Below are 23,492 nucleotides of genomic sequence, written 5' to 3'. Positions count from 1 at the left end.
TATATTAAAATCCGATAGATATAATAAAAAGCAAAAAGCAATTAAGAAACACCATAATGAACATTAAATTACCATATCCTCAAGAAAAAGACCAAATCCAATACAAAATTTAAAATTTACATGTGAAGATTCAAAAATTACAGTGTAACTTACAAAAGTTACAGTGTAAGTTTCATAAATTACACTGTAACTTACAAGAAAATGCACTGTAAATTCGAGTGAGAAAATCGAGTGAGAGATAAGAAAAAATCTTTCGAGTGAGATATAGCAAAATCGTTTGTTTTTTCCTACCTGGAGAGTTGGGCTTCTTGTTGAGGCCCGGACGTGCTGCTATTACCCTTAGGGCATAGACAATGTATAGAGATCAGGTTACATACATACATACATACATACATACATATATACATACATACATATATATATATATATATATACATATAGGCAAAGCAGACGATAAGGTTGTTCCCATAAGAAAAAAAATTCTCTACTCCTCAATTTCCCTATCTCTACTCCACATCCAATCCGTAGTTTGTGTGAAATGGCGAAATCCTATCCCGCCGGGTTCAAATCCATATGAGTGGACAGCCATCCATAGAAGCGTGAGCGGTGAGGCGGGCAGACAACTAGCTAGCGATGAGAGCAGTGTTGGAAGTGAAGCTGGGGTGTTTGCCACGACCGGAAATAACCCAATCAGGCTTTCCAATCATGCATAAATCCTCGTATTGGGAGACAAGGTACACAATAAGTTGATAAATATCAAAGTACATAAGCGAAAGCATATTGTATTTATTACATGGGCGACCAAAGGTCCAATACCCAAGGAGAAACGATAAACCATGGAAGACTACGAAAAAAAAACCACATGCACTTGATGGTAGGCCCGAGCTCGTGTGAGAGGGTGAGGGGCAACGACGATGGTCGAAAAGGGATGAGGGACGTCCGAGCACCAATTTATAGGGGTCAGACCTATAGCTACTGCTTGTCAGCGCCTCTGCTAGCGCCGACCGTTGGGATCAAACCCATGACCACATGGTTAAAATCCACACGCTCTACGCCTACCGCTGAGCTATAGGTCCGCTTTTGCCAAAAAAATGATAGATTGGTTCTTTTCAAAAACTTATTTCAGACTAGACTATGCAAAATGATAGAGATACAATTTTGTATTCTTATCTCTTGTCGGTTTTCCTTGATTCTCTCATGATTATGTTTTTATAAGTCAGTTGTAGAGATAAGGATGTACGTGCCTATATGTACTCGTGGTCCATGATTAATCAAATTATCGTGTTGACTCAATTACCCTTTCACAGAAGAAAAACATCAACAAAAAATAGGCCAAAGCTCAGCACTAGGCCTATTGGCACTAAGGTCTAATGGCTCAACGGCAATCGAATTGGCGCCAACCCCTACTAATGTGGCCTGGGCACCGATCCCCTCGCCAACGTGGCAATGTCTCAACGCCAATCACCCGATTGGCGCTGAGCTCCCAACCTCAGCACTAGGCCCGTTGGTGCTAAGGTAGGGGACTTGATAGCCCCTCCCTCCTTATATCCATCCATCTCTCACTCATTTTTTTAGCAACCAAACAAGGGTTTCCGAGGAGCCTAGGTGATTTCAAAAGTGAGTTTACTTCTTCCCCTGCAATTATCTAAAATATAGTGTTTGATCTATCTATTCTAGGTTGGAACTTGTATTGCCACCTCATGCCTTCCATAGATTAGAGTTTATGGTTAGGGTTTGAGTAGTTCCAATCTATTTGAGTTTTATTGTCCGTTGTTTATGTTTTATGGAGTGGGGAATTGTGTTTGGACCTACTTGGTATCATTTGTTTGAAGTGTAGATGTGGATATTAGTGTGGTAATGGTAGGGTTTAGTACATAATGGAGAAGGAACGAATGTTGGGTTATTTTTGGGTATGGTCCTAATATTTAGGAGCGGAAATGGTTAGGACATTACTAATACTTGGAAGATGAAGTAATGTTTGTCAACTACATTATAGTTCTACAGTAATATTTTGTAGGCATATTGAATAAAAGTGTTGATTTATTAAATTACATCAAAATTGCTAATCAATGAGTAGTTCATTTGTCTATGATTTGTTGTTTACAATGGACATTACGGGCTATGTCCCTCCGTTGGGGGTTCCGGACTTTATGAATTATCCAAGTCCTCATCAATAACCACCGTTGGGGGTTCCGGACTTTATGAATTATCCAAGGTTGAGAATTGAGGGTGCAATTTACGGGTGGATAAAATTTGTGATGTTCAAAACAGATGGCACAGACGGCAGGAGCTCCAATACTATGTTTATAAGCATTAGGAGTTTCACTTTGTCTTTCAATCACAAAAGTTATGACACTTGTATTTGGTCCAAGACATCAACAAAACAATCATTCTGTCAATCTAAAGCTACTGGTTCTCCTGCCAACTGATTGGTCAAATTTTGGCCCATCTATGTCCACTGGTACAGTAATTAGAACAGACAATTGGTATTGTAAATCAGCTAAGCAGCCAACCGTGATGAGAGCTTATGCTAGTTCTGACGTGAATGATTATTACCCTAGTGATCTAAGGCTTCGTTCGTTCCTGATCGATCCAAGGGATTGAGAGAGAAAAGTATCTCGTTTTCCACACGCACGCTTCCCAAACTATTAAACGGTGTGTTTTTTTAAAAAAAATTATATAGGAAAGTTGCTTTAAAAAATCATATTAATCCATTTTTAAAGTTTAAAGTAGTTAATACTCAATTAATCATGTGCTAATGGCTCACCTCGTTTTGCGTATCTTCCCAATCTCCCCAATTCCCTTCTCCTCAAACACACCCTAACTTAACAATAAATGGATTAAATATGAACATGGGTATTCATCGACTGTACAGTGGTTATTGGTTTGGTTTTCTCTAATATCTCAATTAGAATTGCTAAAAATAGATTAAGATGATATTTGCTACTTTCCGTCTGTTAAGATGATATTTGCTACTTTTCGTCTAGATATTTACTGCATAGAGGAATGCCAGGTTAGCATAGCGCAAGCACTATATATATATATATATACACACAAAAAAAAAGATTCATAATAACTGACCAAGACTTCATCACAGCTCTGTGCAAATATCAATATTTACTGGATGGTTGCTCATGGTTGATAAGGTATGTATGATCGTGTGATTTTTTCCTCATGAGTCATGCGAATGAGAGGATAAAGCTCATGAATCTGAAGAAAAACCTGTACATCAATCTTATGAAACATTTTTTTTTGAAAATAACTGTTTTTCACAAATTCCTTTGGCTCAGATTTTCTGAACCTTCAAGCTTCTCTTTTCCCTCACCAAAATCGTAGAAGGAGATCGTTCCATTACTCAATTACTCATATTGATATCGTTCAGTTACTCATATTTGCTTACTCATCAAGTTAGCTTGTTACCACTGAAATAACAGCACTCTAATATACAGGTGACAGTTAGTGAAATCTAAATACCGTAGGCGTAATTTCACTGATTAATGGTTATGGTTTGAAATTGCATCCAAGCGCAGGCTGCAATGTTCATTGGAGAAGCCCAACTGGTCATTGAACTGCCCGTACGTGCTCCACGTTTACTGGTCTAACAGTTTAACCGCTAGCTCGACAGGTTCTAAGGCTGCGTTCGGAAAGTCCACCTGTCCGCATGGAAAACGGTATTTTCTATTAGCGCACGATTAATAAAGTATTTGCCAAAAAAAACTTGAAAAATGAGTTCATATGATTTTTAAAAGTAACTTTCATATATAAAGTTTTTCTAAAAATTACACCATCTAGCAATTTGGGAAACGTACGCGCGAAAAACAAGTAGAAGTTGAAAAAGTTGGGGGAAAGAACACAGTCTAAATGTACGACTGTGGTCAGTTTTTTTTTTTCAAAAGGACATTGCTCCTTGGCCATGTGTCAAAGAAAAAAGCTCACATGGGCCAACAAGGCAATGGGTTTGGTGGGTCGAAAGTGTGTGCTAGCAGCAAAGCTGTGACAAACAACATTCTTGCATGAGCGTAAGCTGTTGACAAAGGATAGGGACGGTTTTAGAACAGGTACAATAAGACTGACTTAGCAGGCGGTAGATTGATCTACATTAGCCTAATCCTAGGTGGAAGAGTGAGAAAAGGAGAGAGAATAGAACGGGCGCTTCATCTGTAGCCGGACGATAGCAGTAGAAACGAAGCTTTCCGCCCGCTTAACGCTAGTATGGTTGATACTTCACGTTATTTTGTCGGCCCCTGCGGTGTTTCCTTGATCTGGCGTGCTCGCTTTTCCATCGTTCTTTCCGTGTTCAAAACTATATACTACCTTTGTCTTACAATATAATAACTTTTGACTATGTATCTGAACATATATTTAACTAATATAGCAAGAATTTGTTATATTTTGGGACGGATGGAGTAAATATTAAGTTTTTAAGCTATAGAAATTATCCCATAACTCTAAAATACCAAATTAAATAGTAATTTCAAACGAACCGCCCAGTTTTCTCGCCATTTGATGGTTAACATTGAACCTTTCAAATATGTATCTATCTGTAAATACTAAATACTATATATCAATTGGCTAGTTTCCATTCTAATTACCCGGTTGGAAGACTACAGCCAACATATTTAAGCTCAGTTTGAATCAGATTTCTGTTTGGCTGCTACCTTGTTTTCCATTAGCACGTTTCTCAAAAATGCTAAATAATACTCCCTCCGTCCTAGAATATAAGAAGTCTTAGGGTTAGACACGGTTATTAAGAAAATAGGTAGAAGTGAGTGGTGGAGGGTTGTGATTGGATGAGTAGTGGAAGTAGTTGAGAAAAGTGAATGGTAGGTTGTGATTGGTTGGAAAGAGAATGTTGGTGGAGAAGTTGTTATATTTTGGGACAAATCCTGAGGAGGGACGGAGGAAGTATTGTTTTTCAAAAAAGTATATATAGAAATTTCTTTAAAAAATCAAATAAATTTATTTTTCAAATTTATAATAGTTAATATTTAATTAATCTTGTGTTAATGACTTTCTACGTTTTATGTGCCATCAATTCTTGTGTTAATGACTTGCTGCGTTTTATGTGCCATCAAAAAGCTGCAGTTAATTAACAACCTATTCGAACTAAGCCTACTTGCTAACAATTCAAATTATTCAGAAGTGATACGATTTTTCTTATTTAATTCAATACATATCAATAGAAATACTTTATCTTAAATGAACCGACCCTAATAAAGTACATTCTCTTAACTTTTTAATATTTTCTTGACATGCACTTCAATTAATTCCCTAATCTGCTGTTATTCCATAAGTGTGGGGATCGTGGAAGCATGCGCATACGTTCGAATAACCACCAACCCTTATTTACCCTTATCGGCATAGTAATCACAATTCCAAACTAGAAACAGGGAGTACGTGAATCCTGCCGAGGCATGTCACCTACTCGATAACGATAACTCAGAGTACAAAACCTATTTTACATCTCAATAATTCACATGTCTAAATTAACATGCAAAATGTGACCACAATTTAACATCACCATGTTCTAGTCATCTCTACATGCAAAATGTGACCACAATTTAACATCACCATGTTCTAGTCATCTCTACTTGCAACGCAATGATGCTGTGGTAAAACAATTGCTATTTATTGTGTGTACAGCTCCATCCCTCTTAGAGCATGTTCAATAGTATCACTGGCTACCGACGATATCCATATCCACATCAGCTAACAGTTAATATGGAGAGCAAATTATCCAGTACATCACAGCCCCCAAGAAGCATTTCTTTTTTTCTGTGGGATCCAACTGACAAGCATCTTTCATAGTATTCATCTCACTGTGTGTGGACCCATGACCATTTTTAAAAGTTAAAAATTTCTACCTTGCTGGCTTTTTCACCTTGGAGCTCACGTAGAGCTGGCGACAAAATAGTCGCCCGTTCCTATCACCTTTCTTCTTCTCTGTTCTCCAGTTCATTAGTTTTGCTGAGATGGTTGTACTATCACCGGTTATTGTACTCGCTCTTACACTGCATAAGGACAAACTGATGAAAATAATATGCTTGTAGACATTGATCATTTCATTAATTTCAGTGCCTAATGTTAGCCGCATAATATGTGTGCCAGATGGATTGACACCTGCATGCAGATGCAACAACCTCAACTAGTGGCTGTTTGGTGGCGACGTTTCGCGTGGAGCCGATCCGGCTTTGACGGGAGAGAAGCAACATGAGCGTGGACTGCCGTTTTGTATTGAGCTATATAAAAGGAGAACTTTTACGGTACAATATACTATAGAAGGGCATGTTAGAAATTTTATAGAAAATAAAACAACACTTTAGTAATTTTTTGTTCAAATTAAATCTAATTGGGAGTACCTCGTCCTAAATCTTATCATACACTAGGGAAGGAACATTCTAAGCGCCATTTGATGACAAAACACGTGACGATAGCATGATCTGATAATAGAATAATGAAGAAAAGACAAAATTACCCTTTCAAACATTATAATGCAATCTAATTAACTAAAAAATCAAATCAATCTACACTATTAGATCATATATACTTGTAGTATATTGTACCGTAAAAATACAGTATAAAAGAGCCAGAGAGATGTCCTTGAAAAAGAAATAGAACAACAATCATCTTCTCTCTACATTCTCTATTGCCATCGTGCTGCGTTGCCATAAGATCCAAGCTGACCGTGGTGCTCGTCGTGCAACGACCATCTTCATGAGCAGTGTCTTCAAACCTTCGCTGCATATGCACCTGCATGGAGGCGGTGTAAAGGTTTCTGGACAACGTATATAATATGCGGCCGCTCGACGTCTTCAACGACTCGATCGCTGTCCTGTTATCGCTGCGAGCACGGAGGCACAACATCGATCGTCTTCATCTTCCCTGACTCGTTGGTGTAGATCAAGTGACTGCACTGCTTTGCCTCACTGATCTTCATCGATCTATTCAGTGACTGCATAAGTTAAACCCTTTTGATTAATCTCAGAGTCCAAAGAGACCGGTGTATTTCTAATCTAGATTTGTGTGCACGGCACTGTTAATCTAGATTCAAATATTGTGGCAAGATTCGGGGGTGGATCCAGGAAAAAATAATAGTGGGGACTGAACAAACTAGGGCAGTATAAATTGAAACATGTCTTATATATAAATTGGCTACATGTCTAGTTCAAAGCACACATACACCAAATTAATGATATATAGTGAATTTTATCCATACCAAACCAATGTCCAATAGATGACGTGTGTCGCCCAATCGCCTATTATTCTTCATGACTAGTAATCTATACAAAGAAAATAGCAAATTAATGAATAAACAAAACATACTTATTTTGAATTCAAATAGTTTAGAAACTAAGAAGATAATGGAGGCATGGAGCATACCACTCATTTTTGTTGAGGCAATAACGTCCGACGCCTTTTCATCTCTTCAAAGTGTTGGATGATTTTTTCATCACTAATACTTCTAAAAATCTGCTTCTCAGTGTAACAAATCATCTAGTCATTTAGTCATTCATCCCCCATTTTGTTTCGCAAATCTTTTTGTAAGACACATAGCTGAAAAGACCCTCTCAACCGAAGCCATTGCCACCGGAAGTATCAATGATAACTCAATGAGCCTATACACCAAGTGATAAGTTCTGTTCTTTCCAATCTGAACCATTAATTCAGCAACCTTTGCAAGATCTTTACATCCAAGAAATTCTTTAGTTCTCCTAACATTGCTAATAAAATTTCTAAGTTGAGTCCGTAGTAGCATAAGATCACCAACCAAAAAATCTTCAACATAAATTTCAGCAAGCTTCAACATAAATTTCAGCAAGCTTCACAAGCTTATCCACATCAAAATTGGAGAAGGAATTATGTGGATTAAGAGATGACATGCATACTAATAGCTCTGAACTAACTTCACTAAAGCGATGATTCATTTCAACCAAAATGGCATCGATGGCTGCAAGATAGATCTCAACATGATAGTAATGCTTATTTGTTACCTTGTGCCTTCGACGTGTAGATGCCCCTCTTTCATTTACTTCCTTGTCCATTTTTGGCACTTTAATCACATGTTTATTATAGAATGAAATCCCCCTATTCAATAATGGTTCCCATCCATTCTCCTGCAAGAGCTCTTTCACATCCTTGAGCAAACTCATTGCCTCAACAATATCTTGGTCCTTTCTTTGCAAAGCACGTGACAAGTCATCTGTAATGCTCAACATGTCTATCACCAAATGCATGATGAATACAAAATCAAACCTTTGCATTTTACCCATCAAACCAAATGCTCCACCATTAAATGTTGGTTTAGTAGAATCTTTCCTAACAATCTCAAGTACATCTATGATAGCCTCCCACATTACCAAAATACGAAACAAAGTTTTAAAATGTGACCCCCATCTAGTATCTCCAGGCCTAGCTAGGCTACTTTCTTGGTTCAGACCACTTCTAGTGGTAATCTCACCATTCTCCACCTTTTCTAACAATACATCATGATGCTTTGCAACAAGGCAACCTTTTGCATATAAGATGCATCCACTGTGTTGACTATTAAAGGCACATAATTATGAAAATCTGCAATTGCTGGTGTAGAAGTTGAAACAACAACAACTACTAGCTGTAATTGTTGGGCAAAACAATGGACATAAAAAGCATAAGGATTTTCATCCCGAATCAATTTCTGCATACCATTAAATTCCCCTCTCATATTAGAAGCTCCGTCATAACCTTGCCCCAAATCTTAGAAATGGTTAACTTATGACTAGAAAGCATACCAAATAAAGCTTCCTTCAAAGCAATAGCGGTACATCTCTCAATATGTTGAAGATCAAGAAACCTCTCCATCACTTTTCCTTCATCATTCACAAATCTGCACAACAACAATTATTTTTAAGTTAGTACTTATAATAGAATTTGAAAAACTAAACCATATAAAAATACATAGTGCGAACTACTACCTCAAGATGACACCCATTTGCTCCTTAATTGATACATCTCGAGACTCATCAATAAGCGCACATAAATTTCTATCTCCAATCTCATCCATAATCACTGCTGTCACCTTTTTTGCACAAGGTTTAGTAAGGTCCTTTTGAATATGATGTGATAACATTTGGAAATTTTTAAGACCCTTTTCATATGCACCATTCATCTCAGGAACCTTATATTTGTACTAATCAACCATCTCTTTAAATTTACCCTTGCTGAGGGAAGGGAAGTATCAGATTCATCATGTCCACAAAAAGCAGCAAGGGAAGTATTAGATTCATCATATGCACGAAAAGCATCACCTTGTTCAATGAGAAACCTTACAACATCTAAAGAAGATGTCAAGCAAATCTTGTATCGAATTTCTTCCTTTTTGCTAACAATCTCAATTTTTCTAGTATACACTTGTTCTTTGGTTCATAAAGTCTTCATATTTTTTCCTAGCATCGTTGTGAGTCTTGCAATTACTATGTAAAGTAAGCATATCTTAAGCTTTCTTCCAATTGACATAACCTTCCAAAATTTTCAGGTTTTCCCGATTCAAAGAGAAGGTAACAATACCAGCAATAAGATGCATCCTTTTAAACCCTATACTCTAGCCAATCAAACTCATTGAACCAAGTTTTTTGAAAGGATACCCATTCACCACATTGCCATTTACGAGGAAATATACTAATATCAGGTTAAGTTGGACCACTCAATGCATATGCCCTCTTTACTAGATCTCTAATTTCATGTAGATTTGCTTCAATGGGTTTGCCCTAGGCCTCTTTGGTTGACTTACACTCTCATTATTGTGTGAAGGATCACTGGTATTTGTGTTTCTTGAACTAGAATAATACGTGAGCAATGTTCTTTTTGACATATTGACTATCTTGTAATGTATAGAAAACAATTATAAATTTCAATCACTACCTCACTGAACTTGAAAGACACAGTTTTGAACTTTTGAAAGATAGTAGATTACCAACTACCAATTCCGCCTAGGGATTTGGGAGAGTGGGGAATTGGAGGTCACCATGGTGGTCTCGCGGTAGTGGGGTCCAAGACCCCGCCCCTATGGTAAATCTGCCCTTAGATCCAGCGACAACGACGCCCGAGGGCTTCGTGCTCCTCCCTCGCAGTGGCAGCCTCTCTCTGTACCAGTGACCACTCATAACATAAATAATGATTGAGAGAGTGATCTAACTCAGCTCAGCATGTGTGAATTAAACCTGAACATGGGTATTTATGTGCCGTATGGATGTTTTTGTTTGGTTTTCTCTAATATCTCGAATAAAAGTGGAATAAATTCAGATAATAATTCATCTATCTTCTCCCTGTGAGAATATTATATGGTATCAAACACGGAGGACTTCTATGCACTATATATACATACAAGGGATAAGGGGGAATTTTCATAACTGACAAAGCCGTCATCACAACTTTATGTTGAAATCAATGCTTATTCGATGAATGCTCAGGGTTGGGTCCACATCCTCTGCCATTGAGACCAAATGCAGTCTTTGAGGTTGCTTTCATCCATACCACAGATAGTAGGATCAATGGCTGCATGGCTTGTCCCATCACAATGATTAATTAACAGCTAAGTAATTGATAAAATTAGATGTTTCTCTCTAGCAAAATAAATCAAAGCGCGACGAACACACAACACCCTCCCTCTCGCATTAATATGAATTGACATCCAATCTCCATTGATGTAGGAACAACATGAAAAGAAAAAAGAATCCTTCATCTATGGAGCAGCCAAATAATCTTAATTACCACCATATCAGGTAAATGATGCGAGAAAATTATCTTTATTTGATCTGTCACCATATTGTACCTTCCACTTTTATTCTTTTTAAGCCTATAATTTTATCATTTATCTAGACATGTTCACTGCCCCAATACTCCATGACGTTGTTCATATTTTGATACTAGTATGCTTTTACTAGCTTCTTTCATATATATACCAACCCTGAGGGTCCGAACAACTGATTTACCAAAGCATTCTTCGCTTAGCTTTTTTCTTGGAGGATAATGCTTGGCTGATGAACATAGTGTTAGAGGCTTTGTTATAAAAGTTAGTCGGCAAAGCGGAACAAAGACTATGAAAGATTGTTCTTTTGTAAAATAATTGGGCATTTTCTAGGACTGAAGAAATTGGCATACTGAATCTGTATATTTTGGTAATATCATGTTGTTTTCCTCAAGATATAATTTTCCATCATAGTTTAGTTTCTGTTTCTTTGAAATGACGAACTGTTGAGTTAATGAATTGTGACGATGAATTATACATCCAAGGCTGATAATTAAAAAATAACAATCTAGGGTGGATATTTTGTGATGCTCGAAACAGTAAGCAAATCTCTTATTCTTTTATAAGTACTATATCTCAGATCTGTCTGAAATCTGAATTTTTACAGTTCTGTTTTGAATAGTACAGAGTACTTTCTGAAATCTGAATTTATATATGTGCTATATATATCAGTTCTTTCTGAAATCTGAGTTTCTACCGTTCCATTCTGTAACTGAAAGTAATAAGCTTTAATATGATACATACCGATATTAATATTGATCAAAGACTGTTTCTTCAGCAAAAGTAGTACCGGAAGTTTCACATTATCTAGAAATCAGAAAAGTTAGGCTTAAATGTACTACTAATATATACCTATGACCATGAAAGTACACCTTGAAGAGATTATGTATAGTATTTGGAAGAACAACAAATCAATATTTTAACTAAACCAACACGATTGCAACAACAGATGAAATTCAGGATTCATCAGTAACATGTTTATAACAAACAATCTCTTTTGGATTCTTTTGAAAGACTCTGTTTTTCATTCTTTTGGCTTTCTCCAAAATGCTGGGTAATTGTTGATGCAAAAAATACATACTGGCCTAGGAGATCTGCTTAGCTCCAGTGCAGGTGCTAAATCTTGCTTTCGGATTAAAAGGCGTGCCAGTTGATTTGATCCTACAATCAACAAGAAAAGAAAAACAAGAAAACAAGGTTAAATCCATAAACGATAGCCGATCAGCTAGAGGCCGATGACATATTGTTTAATATTATGCCGATATTATTTACATTAGATCGGCAATGAAGAATAAAGCAAGATAAAGTTAAATCTACTCGATCGGCTGTAGATATCAATAATATATAATCTATTCCTAAAAATATATTTAAACCAAGTGATTAGGATAGATCGGACAGTGAGCCGAGACAGTATAAATCACTTGTGTTTAAAAGTACTTTAAGACAAAGATTATATATATTCATAGCATAGCCGATGAAGTAAATCTAAGATGTATCGGCTAGTACTCCGATATCACCTTATACCAAGATGTTTAAAATGGACAAAATGTACGAAACAATACGCCTAATATATTTCAATGTAATAAGATCTTAATATAAAGGGCAGATTTAGCATATCAAGTAAACATATAGAGGGCAAGATAATTAAATTAGGTAAGATCGGCTGAAACCCTAATACTATCTCTATCAATGATCATAAGACAAGCTAAATATTATGGTTCTAGATATTACTTAATAGATCGAACCTAACCGATGCAGCATTAAGCATAAAAAGAAACATAAGATCTGAACAAGTTGATGAAAACCTCTATGAGATGGTAAATATACTATATAATCATCAACATTGATATTTAACCCTATCGGCTGTCCTCTGATGGTAGATGTTAGCCAATTTAGAGTTAGATAGCAATATTCATAAAGATTATATAGTACATGTGATAATAACTCGACGATTTACATAACCAAGATTAGAGTATCATAAATATGTAAGCACTAATCCCGAGAACGCAAGCCGCCATGACAAGATTTACCTCTTGTCGGAGATCAAACCCGATGCAGCCCAACTCGAAAGCAAGAACTCATTGAAACAATGAAAGTAGAAAAAGGTGGCGATACGCCAAATGTGTTATTGAACTGTTGTTGTTATTTACATGGTCTTGGGTCATATTTGTACCCAAAATACATAATATGTCCTTGCTGGACATGACTCCAAATCTGTTACAACCGTAATATACGAACAAGTCTTTTAGGCAGACTCTTGCCAACAAATATCTCTAAATAAACTATTCAAAATATTCTAATTAATAGATACAATTGCCCCTCCGTGGGCTTATCCCAATCATGGAAATACTTGTGTAGCACGTCAATCGATCCCGAAGATGATTCTAGAACTACCTTACCAAGATCGGCTACATCGGCTGTTCTCTGTTTGATCCAATGTCAGCCGATGCAGTCGTTAGCCGATACCTTCCGTAGCCGATACGTCCTCTGCTTCTAAGAAACAATCTTTCGCCAAATCAGCTTTGATCTTAGCTTCGAATTTGATGCATGATTTACCAAATTTGGTCATCAACCGTAATTACTTGCTTTGTAAAAAAAAAGGAACATTCTTTTGCTAGCAATCAAGATTTCAGTGCAATCCTTCTATAAATTGTCATCCTTCTATAGGTGTCATAGATGTTGATACTCTCCTGAATTTGCATGGCGTGTATAGGCATCACAGATGTCGATACTCTCCTGTCCTACATCTGTGACGATCTAGGATGGAGCTCCTCCTTGACATCGATAAGGACTGCGACGATCTTGACATCGATAAGGACTGCGACGATTTAAGATAGAGAGCTCCTCCTTAACATGGATTGGCAGTAGTCACACTGACGATGTTTCCTTGAAAAAGTCTCGCGCCGCTTTCTCAGGAGTGTTGTCACACAGCTGCCCGACTAGAAGAGCTACTCGCGCCTGAAAGCAAGGGTATGATGACCACTCTCTGAAAGCTTAAAACTGGCCCCGACGAGCATGGAGACTAGTTGAGGTCCGAACGTGCACTCTTCCTTCATTTCTTAATACATAATTTATTTGTAGGGAATCCGGCCACAAAACCTACGTACCCATTACTTAGAGGATCCGCCAAGCCCAAGCCTGAAAGCAAGGGTATGATGACCACTCTCTGAAAGCTTAAAACTGGCCCCGACGACTAATTCGCCTGACATTATTTCACCAAGACCTATAATACGAGCAATCCCATCCCCCACTTTGGCCGGGTAAGAAAAGGAAGTAGTAGTCTATCAGGCAGTCTAATTCATCTTCTCTAAGGTCAGGCAGTCGAGCTTGGCTGATCATAACACTCCCAAAAGTAGTGGAAATGACACTAACCCTAGCCCGAAGGAACCGTAGAAAAATAAACTACGAAGCTTTTCCACTCCCTCACCACACCTGCGGCCTTATCATAGTAGCCCTTCTTTCTTGCCAGCGAGATAGTTACTACGAAGTCTGCATCGGGAGAATGGGAATAACGATCTTTTATATGATACGGAAAGCGAGATTAAAAGAAAAAGGTTTGAAGGTTCTGGGATCAGTGATAGTTCGGAACTAGCAAAGGGAGGCTGGAAAGCCGTAGTGCTAACGCACGCCCTGTAGTTTTGAAGCAGGCTTCGATAGCAGCGAGCTCCGCGTCGAAAAGCGAGTTTAGTATGCTTTCTAAGATCAGAGGAGGAAAAAGGCGAGAGGTGTAAGCACCGTGATGTGTGAAGCGATCTCGTACTAAACGAATGGAACTTTCCAACCTTCGAGAAAAGGTCCCGAGCTTATAGGCAAAAACAAATCTGTTTAGACAGTCCCTTGTGGCTCCGATGGAAACTAGATCAACGCGTCATTGGGTTAAGAGAAGTTCTGATTGAAGTTCAATATGAATCTTTGGGGACTTATCGTGAGATTTATGCCCACTATCTAGTAGTGGGAAATAGAAAAAAGGAAATCCGGGTTGATTGAATTCGATATTATTGTGGAATAAGCACATATTATTCCAATTAGGACTATAATATCTATAACGGATTTCATAGTGCGTTTGCACATATTTATTTATATATTCTTTTAATATACGTGGATCTTGCAAACAGTTATTGACAATTTCCCTCTTCCTCCTCAAAGCAGTTATATAATTACCACTACCATATTCTATAGAATACGATTTGATTTTCTCGCTGATGGATTCTTTCCTGAAGATTGCAGGAGAAGAAGCTGGCACACAAACCTATTCGGATAAGTGTAGAGAAGAAAGGAAGGGGAGCTGAGAATGCTGGCAAATCATAACATTAACTACGCCATTCTTGAGCGCCAATCAGTATCCTCCTAGATTCTCATGTGTTGAGTATCAAACAAGATCCCATGTTTGGTTGGTCAGATCAATTCGGCTTTACCCATTCATTGTTTTATCGAGGCAAGACAAAAAGGGACAGTTTTCTTATCTTTTGAGGTCTCAACGAACGGTTCTTAAATCATTAACGGATGCAGAAATGGGACAAGTTATTACCAGTTTGAGGGGAGCAGCGGCAAGCTTGTGTCGACTGCAGACAACTTGAATCCTTTAGCAACGGTAGTGCGAAGCAGCTTGCCGTATGCGGTGAGAGTCGCACGTACGGTAAGGAGGGGGGTTCGCGTCTATACGTGTAGTGTGGTGGTTGGGCCTACCCACCCTATTCCTGCAAAAGAAAGACTCCCTATCAAGTAAAATCCGGTCAAAAGACTATGAAAACGGGTTGCAAATAAACAAGAGCTAGACTAGTGGTAGTAGTAGCAAAAGCAAAGGGGATGTAGTCATGGTTTGAAGAAAAGAATACGAAGCAACGTTGCGTGTTTTTTCTTTTGTTTGAGTTTCTGTAATGTTTTTTCTTTTGTTTGATCTGTAAATCAAAAAGAAACTATTGAACTAGAATGCAAAAAGCATAGGACGAAAAAGTTGCAATCAGGTTCTGTTTTCTAAAATCCGTAGAGAAGAAGAGTGAAAGTGGAAAAGTAATTCAGTTTCGAGGGTAAACTAGGGATTAGGTTAGGTAGCTATAAGAGGTAGCTGGTTTCGAGGTAAGGTCAGGGCGCTACAGAAATGGCAGATACTACGTTCTCCTTATTTACCCCCTTGCCTTGATGGAAATTGGCTTCGCTGCGCCCTGAACAAGAAAAAAGCTGCATGAGAAGATTTTTTGTTTCGTGTGTTCTCGGGAGGAATTCTAGCTCAGACTTCCGAGCCTTGCTGGATGATGCAGAAGGGCCAACATCAGAGGATCAATTGAATAACCAACTCTCCCGCCCCGCTGCCGCTACTGCTCGAAAGCCAAATGGACTGAACTGAATGAAGAGTGATGTGACATCGCATTTTCGATCTTAGGCGAACGATGGGTTACAAATATGCCATGCCTGCATTAAGATTTAAAACGTGTCGTCTACTTCCAGGAAATGTTCGGAACAGAGAACTTTCTCTAATCCAACGCCGCATTCTCCGAAGATTGAGGAACAAGAGGAGAGGGAATTCTTTCAATCATTAGGTTTTATACCTGTCGGTATCGGATTCATAATCTTCGCGTGGTTCAAACTGCTCTTCTTTAAAGGGATAGTTCAAGGGCTTGTTCATTATTTCGTCGTCTGTGGTGGTTGCTACCAAGACAATTTCTTTATGCCCATCAAAGAACCTCGAGATGCTAATCCACGAAAAACGATACGAGAAATGCGAAAGAACTCAACTACGGAACGAGGGCGACCCGTGAAAATACCTCGATTTCTGACTCGTGCCATTGAACTCTTTCTTGGCAACTTGGACAACTTATAACGATCCCGCGGAAGATCGGGTTAGGACTACATTGAGAATTTCAAGACCCTAATGCACCAAATGCTAGCACACAACCTCGCAGCAAAGTTGTTTTTTTATTTGTATTTGCCCTTTAGTTAAAATTTTCAAAGTGGAGGCACCATTTGTTACTATTGGACAAATTCCTTCTTTCTTTTTCTTCTTGTTCTTTGCCATAACGCCCATTCCGGGACGAGTTGGAAGAGGCTGTAGCAGACATGAAATTTACATATGTTGCTACTTGCCAGATATACGGAAATCTGAAACAAGCTGGTGATCGGCGTGCAACAGATATCTTGAACTTGATGGTGAAGTAAGTCATTTCTTCCGAGAAATAAATAAGAATTGGAACATTTTGCCCAAGCACATATGCTTAAAACAGTAGAGAATAGTGCATAGGTGAAGGTGTAAGGGAAAAAATCCACTAGCCCCGCCAGCTACTAGAGTATAGCTACTTTCGCTACCTTGACTCTTCTTGTTATTATCCAGACCCATCAAGTCATTCAAAAGCAAAGAAAGAAAGATGAATAAGAGATTGCTGATTCGCTGTAACCACTAGTTCTAGAACTGAATAGGAAAAGCTATATGGCACTCAAACAGAATGGATAGCAATATGTATACATACCAGAGATACGAGGAAAGTTCATAACTAACCAAGACATCATTATAACCTTATGTAGATATCAATGCGTATTGAATGGATGCTCAAGGTTGGTATGCTAGGTATGATCGTGTGATCTTCCTAATGAGTCATGCAGAAAAGAGGATATATCAAACCCATGAATCTGAAGGGGAAAGTGAAACAATTTTTTTTCACTGGGAGAAAGTGAACAAAATTTCAAAGAATAGTTTTTTCTTAATATCCTTTAATTTGGCTGAGAAGGAATCGGTTTTTCAAAACCATCAAGCTTGTGTTTTTCTATCCCCAAATATTCATAGATGGTTTCTCAGTAATCAAATTGAAGAACCAGGGCTACGAAGTGGGGCATAGCATATTATTCAGTTAGCCTTTTTTTGAAGTAAATATTATTCAGTTAGTAACACCAACTCATTACTTTTTAATGTCTGGATAAATTTCAAAAGGTTGGACTAAATTTCATTACCAAAAAGAGAACTAATTAATACTGAAGCTATATGAACCATGTCAATGCTTATGTCATGCCTACATTAGGATCACAACCTTTTTTTCCTCTTTAACATTACTTTATTTGCTTGGTTACACTAGGTTTTTTTTGTCCTTATATGTTTTCATTCCCTTTCAGTTTTTTTCAAGTTACTGCAACTATTATCGTACACTACTGGAGAACCTCATAAGATTCCCGGTTCGCAACCCACTCTAATCCCGGGTATGCAATCGGGACACTCAATTCGGGACTAAAGATGCTCATCTTTTGTCCTGGTTGGTGGACTAAAAGGTCTTTTTTTATTGCTTTTCTTCTGTTTGCATATTGATTTCACGCCAAACTCGACAAATCATAAATTCACATATCAAAATAATAACACAAATTCACAGATCATTGACATCACAAATTCACATACTCAACAAAATTAATGATTCACAACATCACCACACATAACAGAAAACAACAAAAAAACGACGCTGGGAGGGAGACGAGCGCGGGGCCGCCGCCGCTGCACTTGAGCGCCCACTCCGACACCACCGACGTCCTGGCCGTGCACGGAGAAGTTGAAGCCGAAGCGGCTGCTGTTGAGCAGGACGACCCGAGGTCGCCGCCCGCGGCTGCCCCGGTCGCCGCCGCACGGCCGCAAACCTCCGTGCGAGCAGCTGCCACCTGCCGCGGCTCACCGAGGCCGCCGCCTCCTGCCCGCCGCCGCCTGCTGCCGGGAGAGGGGATCGGAGGAGTGGAGGAGGAAAAGAAGGAGAAGAGGAGAAGAGGGGATAAGATAGAAGATAATTAAGGAGGCAGTGCGCGCGGATGCCAAGAAGATAAGGGGAGAGAGAGCGCATGTGAGATTTAGCCCCGGTAGGTAATACCAACTGGGATTAAAGATATGATCTCTTGACATGGCTTGCAGCTATTGAACCAGGACTAAAAATGATCTTCATCTAAGTCCCGTGGTAGTTTTAAACCGGAAAAAAAGATGTTTAGTCCCGCTTAGTACCAATAATGAAATAATAGTCCGCCTGTTTCAATACAGAACCAGTGACAGTTAGTGAACTTTCTTGTCTAAAATTCTGATTCTCTAGAGTCCGGATGCAGAGAATCCAAATAACTGTAGGCATAATTTTGACTCCTTGCTTTGCAAATGGTATCAAAGTTCTGGCTGCAGCGTTCATCGAGAAATCATCTTATATCAAAATAGAACTTTCGAATGAACTACCAAAGTTTTCTTTCATGCCGTTTGATGGTTACCGTTTAACGGAGTTTCCATTTGTCATCTAACGTTCTAATTACTCGGTTGAAAGACTAAAGAAAAGGCATTGTTAGTAATGCAAATCATTCAAAAGACACACAATTTTCTTACTGAATATACATCAGTAGGAATATAACCTGTTAAATAAACTGTCCCTAATTAATAAACTACATTCTCACACTGACCTAACACTTCAATCTTGCCTAATCTCCTCTTATTGCCAGATTGAGGCGGCATCTGCATATATACATTTATCAGGCACGCATGTGAAGATCAAGATCTGTAGTATGGTGATGGTGCATGACTTCACCCACTTGCCTTTAGTGAGGTTTAGATACAACAAAGCACGCATGCATAAATGGCTGACAACTAACAAATAGTAGTATCTATAAAAACTACTGCCGCTGCATAAATATTGCTAGATAACTTTTGTATCTTTGTGATGCTGCTTGTACTCCCACTGTTTCATATTATAAGTTGCTTTGACTTTTTTCCTAATCAAACTTTGTTAAATTTGACTAAGTTTATAGAAAAAATTAGCAATATATTAAGCACCAATTTAGTTTCATTAAATCTAGCATTGAATATATTTTGATAATATATTTATTTTGTGTTAAAAATACTACTATATTTTTGTTATAAACTTAGCAAACGTAAAGAAGTATGAGTAGGAAAAAGTCAAAACTGAGACGGAGGGAGTACGTGGTAAAACAACTATGGCATTTGAATCAAAAGCGGAAATAGTTGCACCGTTAAGTCAAAGCATAAGAGTGGGTGCGATTAGCTAAGGGCATGGGTTTTACATTTCGGAATGCAAGGAAAGACATCACCAATCAGTGGTTGAGTATAAAGGTTTAGTAGAATGAATTGGATTTGGACCAAGTTTAACACATTTTGACCAAATTGTTTTGACTGCAGTCACTAATTATGAAGACTAAATAGTATATCTGAAATTTCAGAGCTTGTGCTAATTGCAATGTGAATGATTATTAGCATAGTGATATAATTAAACAATAGATAGATTAAATATGAACATGGGTATTCATTGGCTGCATAGTGGTTTTCTCTAATGTCTCAATTAGAAGTGCTAAAAATAGATTAAGATGATAATCTCTACTTTCTGTCAAGATATCGACTACACAGAGGAATTCTAGGTTAGCATAGCGCAAACACTATATACACACACAAAAAGAAATATTTTCATAATAACTTACCAAGACTTCATCACAACTCTATGCAAATATCAATGTTTACTGGATGAATGCTCATGGTTGGTAAGGTATGCATGATCGTGTGATCTTTTCCTCATGAATCATGTGAAAGGGAGGATAAAGTTCACGAATCTGAAGAAAAACCTGTACATTTATCTTATGAAACATTTTTTTTGAAAAAACAGTTTTTCACAAACTCCTTAATTTGGCCGAGTATGAATCAGATTTTCTGAACCTTCAAGCTTCCCTTTTCCCTCTTCAAGATCGTAGAAAGAGACCGTTCCATTACTCAAATAATCATATTGATATCGTTCTATTACTCGTATTTGCTTACTCCAGTTAGCTTCTTACCACCGAAATAACGGCACTCAATTTTAGTACAATATACAGGTGACGGTTAATAAACTTTCTTTTTCTCAACTTCTGATCTTCTGGAGTCTGTATGCAAAGAATCTAAATACCGTGGGCGTAAATTTCACTGATTAATTAATGTATGGAAATTGCATCCAAGCGTTGGTTGCGGTGTTCATTGGAAAAGCCTGACTGAAGGACCATGGCTCAGCTGCGTTCATTGGAAAAGCCTAACTGGGTGGTCTAACAGTCTAATCGCCAGCTCGGCATGCTCTAATCGAGGAACGTGGTCATTTTTTTAAAAAAAAAAAAACATTGCTCCTTTACCATGTGTTAGAAAAAAGAAGCTCATGTGGGCCTACAAGATGGGCCGAAAGTGTCCGCTAGCAGCGAAGTTGCGCCAAACAGTATTCCTTACATAACCTAGAGGACCCAAATGATACTATTTTACATCTCAATAATTCCGAAAATGCTTGTATCCGGACGTCCGATCGAACATAAAAAAATCGGACGCCTGCACACTCCTTAAACCATGTAATAAGATTAATAATAGTGTCCATCACAATCCCTCATCGTTCTCCCTCTCATATTTATATTGCGTAGACATTTATCTCATAAAGTAGCCTATGTAATTGCTCTAACATAAAGTAGCCCATATTCTCTCTCTCGTATGCCTCTACTGCTATGACATAAAGTAGCCAATATTCTCTCTCTCGAATGCCTCTACTACCACACATGCTTCTACTCCTTAATGAATAACTCCAAATAATCCTATTTCACAAATTATTTATCTAATCCGTAATCTAAATATACCATTGTATTCACCGCAATTAAATCTTCATAACAAGATCTCACTTAACTATATTTTGGTAATTTTTTAAAAAAGTTTTTCTTTGTAATGGAATTTTTAGTTGTTGCAATAGGTATTTAATAATGTTTCGATAGGTCATTTGGAAATGTTGCACGAGGTGTTTTTTTATGTTTCAAGAGGTATTTTGTGATGTCTTCGACTGATGTTTCACTGTATCTTTTTTTAATGTTGCACGTGGTGTTCTTTAAATGTTACATGAGGTATTTTATGATGTTTCAGCTAATATTTTACTAGGTCATTTTAAAGTGTTGCACATGGTATTATTTTGATGTTATACCATATACTTTGTGATGTTTCAGTAGGCATTTTGTGGTGTTTCAGCAGTTACAACTCATTGTTTCATATATAATATAAAAATGTTTCAGCTATGAATATAATTAAATATATATAATTTATTAAAAATATAATCATGTGGGATCTCTTTGAAAAGATTTAATTGCAACGAATTCAATGGTGCAATCAGATTAAAAATCATATAAATAATTTGTAAGAAAAATAATTTATAATTTGCTAATAAAATGCACAAGTTAAGATATTTGCATTCACAAGAATAAATGAGAGAGAAATAATGCGTGTATATGAAGGCTGATAGATAAAAAGTGATACGTACATGGTGCATGGTGGGGAGGGATGCATGATGCGTACCGAGGAGCGGCCGTCCGATTTTTTCTCATAATTCGGACGTCCGATTTGTAGTGGCTTCCCAATAATTCACATGTCTAAATGAACATACAAAATGTGACCACAATTTAACATCATCGTGGTCTAGTTATCTCTCCTTGCAACACCATGATGCTATGGTGAAACAATTGTTTATTTATTGTGTGCTCCATCCCTCACACTGCATAAGGAGAGACTGATGGAAATAATATGCTTGTAGACATTGATCATTTTATCAATTTCAATGCCTAATGCTAGCTGCACGATAAGTATGTGCTGGATGGATATATGCCTGCATGCAGATGCAACAACCTCTATTGATTTCTTGGTGAAAAATCTCCTCACGTTAATCCGTTGAAGACTGGTTTTCAACTAAGTAGAGAACATGCACTCGTGGCCGTTTGGTGAAGGCGTTTTTGAGGAGGTCCAGATTAGCAGCAAGCATTTCCGTCTCCTTAACGGTGTGCATGCCTCGCTGACAGGTCTGGAGTCGTTCCTCGCTCCAGCCCATGTTGGAGAAGATTTTCTCTATCAAGTCGATGGCTCCTCAAACCGTCTTAGAGAAAAAGGCTCCTCTAGCTACCGTGTCCAGGTGGTCGCGAGACGTAGGAGTGAACCAAGTGTAAAAGTTCTGCAGGATCAGCCAGTCGTCCATCCCATGATGAGGACAGGCGGCCATATACTCCTGTAGTCGTTCCCATGCCTCGGGAATAGACTCATCTCTCGTCTGCTGGAAATTTGAAATTCTCCCACGAAGGGCGTTGGTTTTGCCCATCAGGAAGAACTTTGACAGGAATGCCGTTAAGCATTTGTCCTAGGTGTTGATCGTGGCACGGTTGGCATAAAACCACTGTTTCGCTTTCCCAAGAAGGAAAAACGGAAACAATCGCAGCCTGACGGCGTCAGGGCTGACGCCCTTTGTTGTGTACATGCTGAAGATCTCCGGAACTGTTGCAGATGTGCATTGGCATGCTCATTAGGCTTGTCGCAGAATAGGCTAGCCTGCGCCATCGTAATGAGGCTGGACTTCAGATCGAAATCCACGTCTCCCATGTTGATTTGCGGCCCAGTGGCCATGTTGTCAGCGGAGGTAGCAGCGAATTTGCGGAGGGTCTTGTCAGCCATAGTCTTGAAGGTTGGTGGCGTGGGAATGGCTGGTTTCTGTGTCGGAAGAGTTTTCTGCGGAGCAACAACTCACGGCTTGACGCTCCGAAAGAAAACTTCTGGATTTTCCTTGAAATTTTCTAGCAAGTTGAAACCAGTCATGCACTACTCTGTTTCCACCATAAAAGTGAAAACAACCAAGGTTAGCCTGCAAAGGACAGTGATTATAAAGAGGTAAATATAAAATATTAGTAATGGTAATCTCTTTTATAAATCTTCCCCAGCAACGACGCCAGAAAT

General features: G+C 38.3%; 1 protein-coding gene and 1 non-coding gene across 2 annotated transcripts; one reads left to right on the top strand and one right to left on the bottom strand.

The window, feature by feature from the left end:
* Positions 1 to 7,790: 7,790 nt before the first annotated feature.
* LOC107279632 (uncharacterized) lies at positions 7,791 to 23,213 on the bottom strand. The gene is made up of 5 exons (XM_015763679.1): positions 23,018 to 23,213; positions 9,193 to 9,311; positions 8,952 to 9,082; positions 8,769 to 8,863; positions 7,791 to 8,509 (listed from the first exon to the last, which is right to left on the bottom strand). Exons 1-5 carry the CDS (start codon positions 23,211 to 23,213, stop codon positions 7,791 to 7,793), a joined length of 1,260 nt encoding a protein of 419 aa, XP_015619165.1.
* On the top strand, positions 22,742 to 22,848 carry LOC112937504 (small nucleolar RNA R71). Its single transcript, XR_003240168.1, has one exon. It is a non-coding gene; the product is annotated as a small nucleolar RNA R71 (small nucleolar RNA).
* Positions 23,214 to 23,492: the final 279 nt, after the last annotated feature.

This window comes from Oryza sativa, chromosome 12 (assembly GCF_034140825.1).
Source record: "Oryza sativa Japonica Group chromosome 12, ASM3414082v1".
NCBI lineage: Eukaryota > Viridiplantae > Streptophyta > Magnoliopsida > Poales > Poaceae > Oryza > Oryza sativa.
Note: the sequence above shows the minus strand (reverse complement) of the source record. Positions and strands in the feature narration are given on the sequence as shown.

What these genes read in the sequence shown, in the direction of transcription:
- LOC107279632 (XM_015763679.1), bottom strand. Translation starts at nt 23,213, where the DNA reads ATGGCTGACAAGACCCTCCGCAAATTCGCTGCTACCTCCGCTGACAAC. An exon ending in GTTCCGGAGATCTTCAGCAT is followed by an intron (nt 9,312 to 23,017) that starts GTACACAACAAA and finishes CATCTTCTTTAG; the next exon opens with ATGTTGTAAGGTTTCTCATT. An exon ending in TTTGAAGGAAGCTTTATTTG is followed by an intron (nt 8,510 to 8,768) that starts GTATGCTTTCTA and finishes TATATGCAAAAG; the next exon opens with GTTGCCTTGTTGCAAAGCAT.